General features: G+C 44.8%; 1 protein-coding gene across 1 annotated transcript in view; it reads left to right on the forward strand.

Annotated features, from left to right (window-relative positions):
* LOC116358849 (general transcription factor 3C polypeptide 1-like) overlaps positions 1 to 15598 on the forward strand; it is an 83834-nt gene that overhangs the window by 21911 nt on the left and 46325 nt on the right. The window contains 6 exon segments of the mRNA XM_031811092.1: positions 666 to 738; positions 6702 to 7194; positions 7196 to 7337; positions 7678 to 7823; positions 9699 to 9796; positions 13696 to 14047. Coding sequence (XP_031666952.1) covers positions 666 to 738; positions 6702 to 7194; positions 7196 to 7337; positions 7678 to 7823; positions 9699 to 9796; positions 13696 to 14047 — 1304 coding nt within the window.

A 15598-nucleotide genomic window follows, 5' to 3' on the forward strand; every position in this document is an offset into this window, starting at 1 on the left:
TGTTCAGTAGCTGAGAGGGTTGTTACCCTGGAACGTGACTGTTCAGTAGCTGAGAGGGTTGTTACCCTGCTACCTGGAACGTGACTGTTCAGTGGCTGAGATGGTTGTTACCCTGGAACCTGACTGTTCAGTAGCTGAGAGGGTTGTTACCCTGGAACGTGACTGTTCAGTAGCTGAGAGGGTTGTTACCCTGGAACGTGACTGTTCAGTAGCTGAGAGGGTTGTTACCCTGCTACCTGGAACGTGACTGTTCAAGTCTCTCTCTCTGTCTCCCCCCCCCAGTCCCAGGTCTCAAGTCTCTCTCTCTCTCTGTCCCCCCCAGTCCCAGGTCTCAAGTCTCTCTCTGTCTCCCCCCCAGTCCCAGGTCTCAAGTCTCTCTCTATCTCCCCCCAGTCCCAGGTCTCAAGTCTCTCTCTGTCTCCCCCCCAGTCCCAGGTCTCAAATCTCTCTCTCTCTCTGTCCCCCCCAGTCCCAGGTCTCAAGTCTCTCTCTCTCTCTGTCCCCCCCAGTCCCAGGTCTCAAGTCTCTCTCTCTCTCTGTCCCCCCCCAGTCCCAGGTCTCAAGTCTCTCTCTCTCTGTCTCCCCCCAGTCCCATGTCTCAAGTCTCTCTCTCTCTCTGTCTCCCCCCAGTCCCAGGTCTCAAGTCTCTCTCTGTCTCCCCCCAGTCCCAGGTCTCAGCAGGTCTTTGGGGTACCAGCCTAAGATGCCTCGTCTGAGACTGACACACACCTTCTTGTGGTACGCACCAGTATTACCATTAAACTAACTAGTCCCACAGTCAGTATTACCCTTAAACTAACTAGTCTCACAGTCAGTATTACCTTTAAACTAACTAGTCCCACAGTCAGTAAGTATTACCCTTAAACTAACAAGTCCCACAGTCAGTATTACCCTTAAACTAACTAGTCCCACAGTCAGCATTACCCTTAAACTAACTAGTCCCAGAGTCAGTATTACCCTTAAACTAACTAGTCCCACAGTCAGTAGTACCCTTAACTAGTCCCGGAGTCAGTAGTACCCTTAACTAGTCCCGGAGTCAGTAGTACCCTTAACTAGTCCCGGAGTCAGTAGTACCCTTAACTAGTCCCGGAGTCAGTAGTACCCTTAACTAGTCCCGGAGTCAGTAGTACCCTTAACTAGTCCCGGAGTCAGTAGTACCCTTAACTAGTCCCGGAGTCAGTAGTACCCTTAACTAGTCCCGGAGTCAGTAGTACCTTAACTAGTCCCGGAGTCAGTAGTACCCTTAACTAGTCCCGGAGTCAGTAGTACCCTTAACTAGTCCCGGAGTCAGTAGTACCCTTAACTAATCCCGGAGTCAGTAGTACCCTTAACTAATCCCGGAGTCAGTAGTACCTTAACTAGTCCCGGAGTCAGTATTACCCTAAACTAGTCCCAGAGTCAGTAGTACCCTAAACTAGTCCCAGAGTCAGTAGTACCCTAAACTAGTCCCAGAGTCAGTAGTACCCTAAACTAGTCCCAGAGTCAGTATTACCCTTAACTAGTCCCAGAGTCAGTATTACCCTTAACTAGTCCCAGAGTCAGTATTACCCTTAACTAGTCCCGGAGTCAGTAGTACCCTTAACTAGTCCCGGAGTCAGTAGTACCCTTAACTAGTCCCGGAGTCAGTAGTACCCTTAACTAGTCCCGGAGTCAGTAGTACCCTTAACTAGTCCCGGAGTCAGTAGTACCCTTAACTAGTCCCGGAGTCAGTATTACCCTTAACTAGTCCCAGAGTCAGTATTACCCTTAACTAGTCCCACAGTCAGTATTACCCTTAACTAGTCCCACAGTCAGTATTACCCTTAAACTAACTAGTCCCAGAGTCAGTATTACCCTTAAACTAACTAGTCCCAGAGTCAGTAGTACCCTTAACTAGTCCCAGAGTCAGTAGTACCCTTAACTCGTCCCAGAGTCAGTAGTACCCTTAACTAGTCCCAGAGTCAGTAGTACCCTTAACTCGTCCCAGAGTCAGTAGTACCCTTAACTCGTCCCAGAGTCAGTAGTACCCTTAACTCGTCCCAGAGTCAGTAGTACCCTTAACTCGTCCCAGAGTCAGTAGTACCCTTAACTCGTCCCAGAGTCAGTAGTACCCTTAACTCGTCCCAGAGTCAGTAGTACCCTTAACTCGTCCCAGAGTCAGTAGTACCCTTAACTCGTCCCAGAGTCAGTAGTACCCTTAACTAGTCCCAGAGTCAGTATTACCCTTAACTAGTCCCAGAGTCAGTATTACCCTTAACTAGTCCCAGAGTCAGTATTACCCTTAACTAGTCCCAGAGTCAGTATTACCCTTAACTAGTCCCAGAGTCAGTATTACCCTTAACTAGTCCCAGAGTCAGTATTACCCTTAACTAGTCCCAGAGTCAGTATTACCCTTAACTAGTCCCAGAGTCAGTATTACCCTTAACTAGTCCCAGAGTCAGTATTACCTTAACTAGTCCCAGAGTCAGTATTACCCTTAAACTAACTAGTCCCAGAGTCAGTATTACCCTTAAACTAACTAGTCCCAGAGTCAGTAGTACCCTTAACTAGTCCCAGAGTCAGTAGTACCCTTAACTAGTCCCAGAGTCAGTAGTACCCTTAACTAGTCCCAGAGTCGTAGTACCCTTAACTAGTCCCAGAGTCAGTAGTACCCTTAACTAGTCCCAGAGTCAGTATTACCCTTAACTAGTCCCAGAGTCAGTATTACCCTTAACTAGTCCCAGAGTCAGTATTACCCTTAACTAGTCCAGAGTCAGTAGTACCCTTAACTAGTCCCAGAGTCAGTAGTACCCTTAACTAGTCCCAGAGTCAGTAGTACCCTTAACTCGTCCAGAGTCAGTAGTACCCTTAACTCGTCCCAGAGTCAGTAGTACCCTTAACTCGTCCCAGAGTCAGTAGTACCGTAACTGACCCAACCCCACTAACGTACCCAGAGTCAGTAGTACCCTTAACTCGTCCCAGAGTCAGTAGTACCCTTAACTCGTCCCAGAGTCAGTAGTACCCTTAACTCGTCCAGATCAGTAGTACCCTTAACTCGTCCCAGAGTCAGTAGTACCCTTAACTCGTCCCAGAGTCAGTAGTACCCTTAACTCGTCCCAGAGTCAGTAGTACCCTTAACTTCGTCCCAGAGTCAGTAGTACCCTTAACTCGTCCCAGAGTCAGTAGTACCCTTAATTAACTCGTCCCAGAGTCCAGTAGTACCCTTAACTCGTCCCAGAGTCAGTAGTACCCTTAACTCGTCCCAGAGTCAGTAGTACCCTTAACTCGTCCCAGAGTCAGTAGTACCCTTAACTCGTCCCAGAGTCAGTAGTACCCTTAACTCGTCCCAGAGTCAGTAGTTACCCTAACTCGTCCCAGAGTCAGTAGTACCCTTAACTCGTCCCAGAGTCAGTAGTACCCTTAACTCGTCCCAGAGTCAGTAGTACCTTAACTCGTCCCAGAGTCAGTAGTACCCTTAACTCGTCCCAGAGTCAGTAGTACCCTTAACTCGTCCCAGAGTCAGTAGTACCCTTAACTCGTCCCAGAGTCAGTAGTACCCTTAACTCGTCCCAGAGTCAGTAGTACCTTAACTCGTCCCAGAGTCAGTAGTACCCTTTAACTCGTCCAGAGTCAGTAGTACCCTTAACTCGTCCCAGAGTCAGTAGTACCCTTAACTCGTCCAGAGTCAGTAGTACCCTTAACTCGTCCCAGAGTCAGTAGTACCTTAACTCGTCCCAGAGTCAGTAGTACCCTTAACTCGTCCCAGAGTCAGTAGTACCCTTAACTCGTCCCAGAGTCAGTAGTACCTTAACTCGTCCCAGAGTCAGTAGTACCCTTAACTCGTCCCAGAGTCAGTAGTACCCTTAACTCGTCCCAGAGTCAGTAGTACCCTTAACTCGTCCCAGAGTCAGTAGTACCCTTAACTCGTCCCAGAGTCAGTAGTACCCTTAACTCGTCCCAGAGTCAGTAGTACCCTTAACTCGTCCCAGAGTCAGTAGTACCCTTAACTCGTCCCAGAGTCAGTAGTACCCTTAACTCGTTCCCAGAGTCAGGTTACGTCGTAGTACCCTTAACTCGTCCCAGAGTCAGTAGTACCCTTAACTCGTCCAGAGTCAGTAGTACCCTTAACTCGTCCCAGAGTCAGTAGTACCCTTAACTCGTCCCAGAGTCAGTAGTACCCTTAAACTTCGTTCCCAGAGTAGTAGTCACCCTTAATCTCGTCCCAGAGTCAGTAGTACCCTTAACTCGTCCCAGAGTCAGTAGTACCCTTAACTCGTCCAGAGTCAGTAGTACCCTTAACTCGTCCCAGAGTCAGTAGTACCCTTAACTCGTCCCAGGAGTCAGTAGTACCCTTAACTCGTCCAGAGTCAGTATACCCTTAACTCGTCCAGAGTCAGTAGTACCCTAACTCGTCCCAGAGTCAGTAGTACCCTTAACTCGTCCCAGAGTCAGTAGTACCCTTAACTCGTCCCAGAGTCAGTAGTACCCTTAACTCGTCCCAGAGTCAGTAGTACCCTTAACTCGTCCCAGAGTCAGTAGTACCCTTAACTCGTCCCAGAGTCAGTAGTACCCTTAACTCGTCCAGAGTCAGTAGTACCCTTAACTCGTCCCAGAGTCAGTAGTACCCTTAACTAGTCCCAGAGTCAGTAGTACCCTTAACTAGTCCCAGAGTCAGTAGTACCCTTAACTAGTCCCAGAGTCAGTAGTACCCTTAACTAGTCCAGAGTCAGTAGTACCCTTAACTAGTCCCAGAGTCAGTAGTACCCTTAACTAGTCCCAGAGTCAGTAGTACCCTTAACTAGTCCCAGAGTCAGTAGTACCCTTAACTAGTCCCAGAGTCAGTAGTACCCTTAACTAGTCCCAGAGTCAGTAGTACCCTTAACTAGTCCAGAGTCAGTAGTACCCTTAACTAGTCCCAGAGTCAGTAGTACCTTAACTAGTCCAGAGTCAGTAGTACCCTTAACTAGTCCCAGAGTCAGTAGTACCTTAACTAGTCCCAGAGTCAGTAGTACCCTTAACTAGTCCCAGAGTCAGTAGTACCCTTAACTAGTCCAGAGTCAGTAGTACCCTTAACTAGTCCCAGAGTCAGTAGTACCCTTAACTAGTCCCAGAGTCAGTAGTACCCTTAACTAGTCCCAGAGTCAGTAGTACCCTTAACTAGTCCCAGAGTCAGTAGTACCCTTAACTAGTCCCAGAGTCAGTAGTACCCTTAACTAGTCCCAGAGTCAGTAGTACCCTTAACTAGTCCCAGAGTCAGTAGTACCCTTAACTAGTCCCAGAGTCAGTAGTACCCTTAACTAGTCCCAGAGTCAGTAGTACCCTTAACTAGTCCCAGAGTCCGTAGTACCCTTAACTAGTCCCAGAGTCCGTATTACCCTTAACTAGTCCCAGAGTCCGTATTACCCTTAACTAGTCCCAGAGTCCGTATTACCCTTAACTAGTCCCAGAGTCCGTATTACCCTTAACTAGTCCCAGAGTCAGTATTACCCTTAACTAGTCCAGAGTCAGTATTACCCTTAACTAGTCCCAGAGTCAGTATTACCCTTAACTAGTCCCAGAGTCAGTATTACCCTTAACTAGTCCCAGAGTCAGTATTACCCTTAACTAGTCCCAGAGTCAGTATTACCCTTAACTAGTCCCAGAGTCAGTATTACCCTTAAACTAGTCCCAGAGTCAGTATTACCCTTAACTAGTCCCAGAGTCAGTATTACCCTTAACTAGTCCCAGAGTCAGTATTACCCTTAACTAGTCCGAGTCAGTATTACCCTTAACTAGTCCGAGTCAGTATTACCCTTAACTAGTCCCAGAGTCAGTATTACCCTTAACTAGTCCAGAGTCAGTATTACCCTTAACTAGTCCCAGAGTCAGTATTACCCTTAACTAGTCCCAGAGTCAGTATTACCCTTAACTAGTCCCAGAGTCAGTATTACCCTTAACTAGTCCCAGAGTCAGTATTACCCTTAACTAGTCCCAGAGTCAGTATTACCCTTAACTAGTCCCAGAGTCAGTATTACCCTTAACTAGTCCCAGAGTCAGTATTACCCTTAACTAGTCCCAGAGTCAGTAGTACCCTTAACTAGTCCCAGAGTCAGTAGTACCCTTAACTAGTCCCAGAGTCAGTAGTACCCTTAACTCGTCCCAGAGTCAGTAGTACCCTTAACTCGTCCCAGAGTCAGTAGTACCCTTAACTCGTCCCAGAGTCAGTAGTACCCTTAACTCGTCCCAGAGTCAGTAGTACCCTTAACTCGTCCCAGAGTCAGTAGTACCCTTAACTCGTCCCAGAGTCAGTAGTACCCTTAACTCGTCCCAGAGTCAGTAGTACCCTTAACTAGTCCCAGAGTCAGTAGTACCCTTAACTCGTCCCAGAGTCAGTAGTACCCTTAACTCGTCCCAGAGTCAGTAGTACCCTTAACTCGTCCCAGAGTCAGTAGTACCCTTAACTCGTCCCAGAGTCAGTAGTACCCTTAACTCGTCCCAGAGTCAGTAGTACCCTTAACTCGTCCCAGAGTCAGTATTACCCTTAACTCGTCCCAGAGTCAGTATTACCCTTAACTAGTCCCAGAGTCGAGCTACTTTTCTCTTTGTCGGATAAATATAGTATTTTGGATTTAGTACCCTTAACCAGTATTTCATGCCACACAGTGTGTACTGGGCAACGTAAGGGGGTTAGTTACAAAATTAATGAAGTCAGAAAAACACTTAAAACCATATCAATATTTATCATTGATCAAATGTCTTCCTAGGTATCTGGTCTACGGACACCCCCTGAGACACCCCTCTACCCCCACTCCCCCTGACCTCCACAACACCTCCAGCTCTATCGTCCTCCCCACTGATAACCCTGGTGTCCAGACTACCTACCCCACCACCCCCAGTAACCCCTCACTACCCCAAACTACACACCCTGACGACACCCAACCTTCTAGCTCTGAACACACAGACCTCCCCACTTCAACCCCCCGAAACACAGACCACCCCAATCCCCAGAACTCAGACCTCCCCACTTCAACCCCCCGAATCACAGACTCCCCCAATCCCCAGAACTCAGACCTCCCCACTTCAACCCCCCGAAACACAGACTCCCCCAATCCCCAGAACTCAGACCTCCCCACCTCAACCCCCCGAAACACAGACTCCCCCAATCCCCAGAACTCAGACCTCCCACCTCAACCCCCGAAACACAGACTCCCCCAATCCCCAGAACTCGGACCTCCCCGACACCCAGAGCCCACCCACTGACAACGCTGCAGTAAGTGACCCCGCCTCCACAGAGGGACAGCCAGGCCTGACCCCTGACCCGGAAGTGATGTCATCGTTGGCGGAGGAAGGGCAGGACGTGATCAATCTGACAGATGTCGGACATGATCCTGACATGAAAGGTACATTTCCTGTTTTGGTGCTATAATATGTGAATGAATGCTAACCTCCCCTGTTATTGGTTACTATAATAATGTGAATGAATGCTAACCTCCTCTGTTATTGGTTACTATATATGTGAATGAATGCTAACCTCCCCTGTTATTGGTTACTATAATATGTGAATGAATGCTAACCTCCCCTGTTATTGTTACTATAATATGTGAATGAATGCTAACCTCCTCTCCCTCCTCTCCCCCCTCTCCCTCCTCCCCCCCCCCCCCTCTCCCTCCTCTCCCCCCCCCTCTCCTCCCTCTCCCTCTCCTCTCCCCCCTCCTCTCTCCCCCCTCCTCCTCTCTCTAGTCTATGTAGATGAGGTGTCTTGGAGGAGGTTCATCCCCCCGGCTCCGGTCCACAGAGAGTTTGGTCCAGGCTGGGCCCTGACCTCTGATGTTGTTCTCTGTCTGCCTCTCTCCATCTACATTCAGATTATACAGATATCCTTCAAGGTACACATTCACACACACACACACACACACACACACACACACACACACACACACACACACACACACACACACACACTCTCTAACACACACACACTCTCTAACACACACACCGCCTGCACAGTACACACACACACTCTCACACACACACACCGCCTGCACAGCACACACACCGGCTGCACAACACACACACACACACCACTCTCTCACACGCACTCCGGCTGCACAGTACACACCACACATTTTTCAAACAGTAGTGCCACCTCTTACTTAATCTGTCTCTCTCTCTCTCTGTCTCTCTCTCTCTGTCTCTCTCTCTCTCTTTGTCTCTCTCTGTCTGTCTCTTTCTCTGTCTCTCTGTGTGTGTGTGTCTCTCTCTCGGTCTCTGTCTCTCTATGTGTCTGTCTCTGTCTCTCTCTGTCTCTGTGTGTGTCTCTGTCTCTGTGTCTCACTCTGTGTCTCTGTCTCTGTGTCTCACTCTGTGTCTCTGTCTCTCTGTCTCTGTGTGTCCTCTGTCTCTCTGTCTCTGTGTGTCTCTGTGTCTGTCTCTGTGGTGTCTCTGTCTCTCTGTCTCTGTGTGTCTCTGTCTCTCTGTCTCTGTGTCTCACTGTCCTCTGTGTGTCTTGTGTCTCACTGTCTCTGTGTGTCTGTGTCTCACTGTCTCTGTGCGTCTCTCTGTCTCTGTGTCTCTCTGTCTCTGTGTGTCTGTCTCTCTCTGTCTCTGTGTCTCTCTCTGTGTCTCTGTCTCTCTGTCTCTGTGTCTCTCTGTCTCTGTGTCTCTCTGTCTCTGTGTCTCTCCGTCTCTGTGTCTCTTTGTGTCTCTGTGTGTCTCTGTGTCTGTCTCGGTGTGTCTCTCTGTCTCTGTGTGTCTCTGTCTCCTGTCTCTGTGTGTCTCTGTGTGTCTCTGTGTCACTGTGTCTCTGTCTCTCTGTCTCTGTGTGTCTCTGTCTCTCTGTCTCTGTGTGTCCTCTGTCTCTCTGTCTCTGGTGTCTCTGTGTGTCTCTGTCTCTCTGTCTCTGTGTGTCTCTGTCTCTCTGTCTCTGTGTGTTCTCTGTCTCTCTGTCTCTGTGTGTCTCTGTCTCTCTGTCTCTGTGTGTCTCTGTCTCTGTGTGTCTCTCTGTCTCTGTGTGTCTCTGTCTCTCTGTCTCTGTGTGTCTCTGTCTCTCTGTCTCTGTGTGTCTCTGTCTCTCTGTCTCTGTGTGTCTCTGTGTGTCTCTGTCTCTGTGTGTCTCTGTCTCTGTGTGTCTCTGTCTCTCTGTCTCTCTGTCTCTGTGTGTCTCTCTGTCTCTGTGTGTCTCTGTCTCTCTGTCCTCTGTGTCTCTCTTCTCTCTGTCTCTGTGTGTCTCTGTCTCTCTGTCTCTGTGTGTCTCTGTCTCTGTGTGTCTCTCTGTCTCTGTGTGTCTCTGTCTCTCTGTCTCTGTCTGTCTCTCTGTCTCTGTGTGTCTCTGTGTGTCTCTGTGTGTCTCTGTGTCTCTCTGTCTCTGTGTGTCTCTGTCTCTCTGTCTCTGTATGTCTCTGTCTCTCTGTCTCTCTGTCTCTGTGTGTCTCTGTGTGTCTCTGTCTCTGTGTGTCTCTGTCTCTGTGTGTCTCTGTGTGTCCTCTGTCTCTGTGTGTCTCTGTCTCTCTGTCTCTGTGTGTCTCTGTCTCTCTGTCTCTGTGTGTCTCTGTCTCTGTGTCTCTCTGTCTCTCTGTCTCTGTGTCTCTCTGTCTCTCTGTCTCTGTGTGTCTCTGTCTCTGTGTCTCTCTGTCTCTCTGTCTCTGTGTGTCTCTGTCTCTGTGTGTCTCTCTGTCTCTGTGTCTCTCTGTCTCTCTGTCTCTGGTGTGTCTCCTGTCTCTGTGTCTCTCTGTCTCTGTGTGGTCTCTGTCTCTGTGTGTTAGGTGGATGGCTTGGAGGAGTATCTGAACGACCCAGTGAAGCAGCACTACCTCATCAGGTTCCTGCCTTCTAGGATGAAGACCCAACTACTGCACAAACGGTGACACACACTAGTTACATATACACACACACTAGTTACATATACACACACACTAGTTAAATACACACACACACTAGTTAAATATACACACACACTAGTTAAATACCCACACACACTAGTTAAATATACACACACACTAGTTAAATATACACACACACTAGTTAAATACCCACACACTAGTTAAATACCCACACACACACTAGTTAAATACCACACACACTAGTTAAATACACACACACTAGTTAAATATACACACACACTAGTTAAATATACACACACACTAGTTAAATACCCACACACTAGTTAAATATACACACACACTAGTTAAATACACACACACACTAGTTAAATATACACACACACTAGTTAAATACCCACACACACTAGTTAAATACACACACACACTAGTTAAATATACACACACACTAGTTAAATATACACACACACTAGTTAAATATACACACACACTAGTTAAATACCCACACACACTAGTTAAATACCCACACACTAGTTAAATATACACACACACTAGTTAAATATACACACACACTAGTTAAATATACACACACACTAGTTAAATATACACACACACTAGTTAAATATACACACACACTAGTTAAATATACACACACACACTAGTTAAATATACACACACACTAGTTAAATATACACACACACTAGTTAAATATACACACACACTAGTTAAATACCCACACACACTAGTTAAATACCCACACACTAGTTAAATATACACACACACTAGTTAAATATACACACACACTAGTTAAATATACACACACACTAGTTAATATACACACACACTAGTTAAATATACACACACACACTAGTTAAATATACACACACACTAGTTAAATACACACACACACTAGTTAAATATACACACACACTAGTTAAATACCCACACACACTAGTTAAATACCCACACACATACTAGTTAAATACCCACACACACACTAGTTAAATACCCACACACACTAGTTAAATACCCACACACTAGTTAAATATACACACACACTAGTTAAATATACACACACACTAGTTAAATACACACACACACTAGTTAAATATACACACACACTAGTTAAATACACACACAACACTAGTTAAATATACACACACACTAGTTAAATACACACACACTAGTTAAATACACACACACTAGTTAAATATACACACACACTAGTTAAATATACACACACACTAGTTAAATACACACACACACTAGTTAAATATACACACACACACTAGTTAAATACACACACACACACTAGTTAAATACACACACACACACTAGGTTAAATATACACACACACTAGTTTAAATATACACACACACTAGTTAAATATACACACACACACTAGTTAAATATACACACACACTAGTTAAATACCCACACACACACTAGTTAAAATACCAACACACACACTAGTTAATACCCACACACACTAGTTAAATACCCACACACACTAGTTTAAATACTACACACACACTAGTTAAATATACACACACACTAGTTAAATATACACACACACTAGTTAAATATACACACACACTAGTTAAATTACACACACACTAGTTAAATATACACACACACACTAGTTAAATATACCCACAACAACACTAGTTAAATATACACACACACTAGTTAAATAACACACACACACTAGTTAAATATACACACACACTAGTTAAATACACACACACACACTAGTTAAATATACACACACACTAGTTTAAATATACACACCACACTAGTTAAATACACACACACTAGTTAAATATACCACACACACTAGTTAAATATACACACACACACTAGTTAAATACCCACACACACTAGTTAAATATACACCACACACTAGTTAAATACACACACACACTAGTTAAATACCCACACACACACTAGTTAAATATACACACACACACTAGTTAAATATACACACACACTAGTTAAATAACACCACACACTAGTTAAATATACACACACACTAGTTAAATATACACACACACTAGTTAAATACCACACACACTAGTTAAATATACACACACACTAGTTAAATATACACACACACACTAGTTAAATATACACACACACTAGTTAAATACACGCACACACACTAGTTAAATATACACACACACTAGTTAAATATACACACACACTAGTTAAATACCCACACACTAGTTAAATATACACACACACACTAGTTAAATATACACACACACTAGTTAAATACCACACACTAGTTAAATATACACACACACACTAGTTAAATATACACACACACTAGTTAAATATACACACACACTAGTTAAATACACACACACACTAGTTAAATATACACACACACTAGTTAAATATACACACACTAGTTAAATACCCACACACACTAGTTAAATACCCACACACACACTAGTTAAATACCACACACACACTAGTTAAATATACACACACACTAGTTTACATATCCACACACCACTAGTTAAATACCACACACACACTAGTTAATATACACACACACTAGTTAATATAACACACACTAGTTAAATATACACACACACTAGTTAAATACACACACACACTAGTTAAATATACACACACACTAGTTTAAATACACACACCACTAGTTAAATATACACACACACTAGTTTAAATACACACACACACTAGTTAAATACCCACACACACTAGTTAAATACACACACACACTAGTTAAATACCCACACACACACTAGTTAAATACCCACACACACACTAGTAAAATACCCACACACACTAGTTAAATATACACACACACTAGTTAAAATATACACACACACTAGTTAAATATACACACACACTAGTTAAATACCCACACACACTAGTTAAATATACACACAACACTAGTTAATATACACACACACTAGTTAAATATACACACACACTAGTTAAATACACACACACACTAGCTTAAATACACACACACACTAGTTAAATACCCACACACACTAGTTAAATACCCACACACACTAGTTAAATACACACACACACTAGTTAAATACACACACACACTAGTTAAATACCCACACACACACTAGTTAAATACCAACACAACACACTAGTTAAATACCCAACACACCACTAGTTAAATACCCACACACACTAGTTAAATATACACCACACTAGTTAATATACACACACACTAGTTAAATATACACACACACTAGTTAAATATACACACCCTAGTTAAATACCCACACACTAGTAAATATACACACACACACTAGTAAATATACAAACACACTATTAAATACCCACACACACTAGTTAAATATACACACACACTAGTTAAATATACACACACACACTAGTTAAATATACACACACACTAGTTAAATACACACACACACACTAGTTAAATACCCACACACACACTAGTTAAATACACACACACACACTAGTTAAATACACACACACACTAGTTAAATACCCACACACTAGTTAAATACCCACACACACTAGTTAAATACACACACACACACTAGTTAAATACCCACACACACACTAGTTAAATACACACACACACACTAGTTAAATACCCACACACACTAGTTAAATACACACACACACACTAGTTAAATACACACACACACACTAGTTAAATACCCACACACACACTAGTTAAATACACACACACACACTAGTTAAATATACACACACACACTAGTTAAATATACACACACTAGTTAAATACCCACAAATGGGGTGACGTGATTTGTTCATTTATTTCTGTCACCCAATTCCAAACGCTCACGTAAAGACCCTCTTTGCATCGTCCAATCAGAAGAAGCCATAACAGGAAGTGTCGTTGATATATTTCCTGTTTCTGTCTATCATCCAGGAAGTACATCTTTAGTTTCCATGACAGCATGCAGCGTCTGATTTTCATGGGTCTGCTGCAGTTTGGCCCGGTGGAGAAGTTCCAAGACAAAGACCAGGTATCTCTTCTAGCACAAATACATCAATTACACATGTCAAGTCCACTACATGGGGTACTTCGAGCGGCTGTGGGTTCCACACGGACCTTTAGGTGTGCAAAGCGCTGTGTAAACGCTGTAGGGTCCTGTGCCTTATATAATGTCAGAAAGCCTCGTCCGTCTCGTCTCTGCTTCCACTCTCAGCGGAGCTTCCTTGAAGTGTCAGGTTTCAGAACCCAGATTTGCATAGGGAGTGATGTCACGTTTTCTGGCCAATCCAGATAAAGAATAGATTTCCTCTTGCTCTGTACCAGCCAATGGTGTGGCGGCAGATGAACGGTGACCCGTCTGGCGAGTCCAACCATTATGGTTTCATCATGTTGTGATATTCTCAGACAGATTTCGAGCTTCACGACATGAACAAAATACTAATTATTTCCTATAATTTTTAACAACACTACGTCCTCTTAGAGAGACAAATCACGTTGTGCTTCAAGCTGAAGTTATAACGAGTCTGCACGCGTCTCAAATCAAATTGTATTTGTCCACCTGTGCTGAATACAACAGGTGTAGTAGACCTCACAGTGAAATGCTGAATACAACAGGTGTAGGTAGACCTTACAGTGAAATGCTGAATACAACAGGTGTAGTAGACCTTACAGTGAAATGCTGAATACAACAGATGTAGTAGACCTCACAGTGAAATGCTGAATACAACAGGTGTAGTAGACCTTACAGTGAAATGCTGAATACAACAGGTGTAGTAGACCTTACAGTGAAATGCTGAATACAACACGGAGGGAGGTGTTTAGTCCCAGGGTCCTTAGCTTCATGGGCACTACGGTGTTGAACGCTGAGCTGTAGGTTTTCAATATGTGGAGAAAGTCGAGGGGTGTGAATGACTTTGACTGTACATTGTTCATGTATTCCTCTAAACTGGGGCTACTAGGTAGCCTAGTGGTTAGAGGCAGGGTAGCCTAGTGGTTAGAGGCAGGGTAGCCTAGTGGTTAGAGGCAGGGTAGCCTAGTGGTTAGAGGCAGGGTAGCCTAGTGGTTAGAGGACATCGTTCATGTATTCTTTAACTGGGGCTACTAGGTAGCCTAGTGGTTAGAGGCAGGGTAGCCTAGTGGTTAGAGGCAGGGGTAGCCTAGTGGTTAGAGGACATTGGTTCATGTATTCTCTAACTGGGGGCTACTAGGTAGCCTAGTGGTTAGAGGCAGGGTAGCCTAGTGGTTAGAGGCAGGGTAGCCTAGTGGTTAGAGGACATCGTTCATGTATTCTCTAACTGGGGCTACTTAGGTAGCCTAGTGGTTAGAGGCAGGGTAGCCTAGTGGTTAGAGGCAGGGTAGCCTAGTGGTTAGAGGACATCGTTCATGTATTCTCTAACTGGGGCTACTTAGGTAGCCTAGTGGTTAGAGGCAGGGTAGCCTAGTGGTTAGAGGCAGGGTAGCCTAGTGGTTAGAGGACATTGTTCATGTATTCTCTAGCTATTTGATTTTGACAAGGTGTTGGGCTCTCTATTTACAATGTGCTTCTGTCTCTGTCTGTGTGTCTCTGTCTCCTCCTTTCTGTTCTCCTCTCTCTCTCTCCCTTCTCTCCCCTCTCTCTCTCCTCTCTCTCCCCTCTCTCTGTCCCTTTCTCTCTCCTCTCTCTTCCTCTCTTCCTTCTCTCTCCATCTCTCTCCCCTCTCTCTCCCCTCTCTCCCCTCCCCTCTCTCTCCCCTCCCCTCTCTCTCCCCCTCTCTCCCCTCCCCTCTCTCTCCCCCTCCCCTCCTCCCCTCTCTTCCCCCTCCTCTCTCTCCTCTCTCTCCCCTCCCCCTCCCCTCTC

The sequence above is a fragment of the Oncorhynchus kisutch genome, unplaced genomic scaffold (genome assembly GCF_002021735.2).
Source record: "Oncorhynchus kisutch isolate 150728-3 unplaced genomic scaffold, Okis_V2 Okis01b-Okis20b_hom, whole genome shotgun sequence".
NCBI classification, from domain to species: Eukaryota; Metazoa; Chordata; class Actinopteri; order Salmoniformes; family Salmonidae; genus Oncorhynchus; species Oncorhynchus kisutch.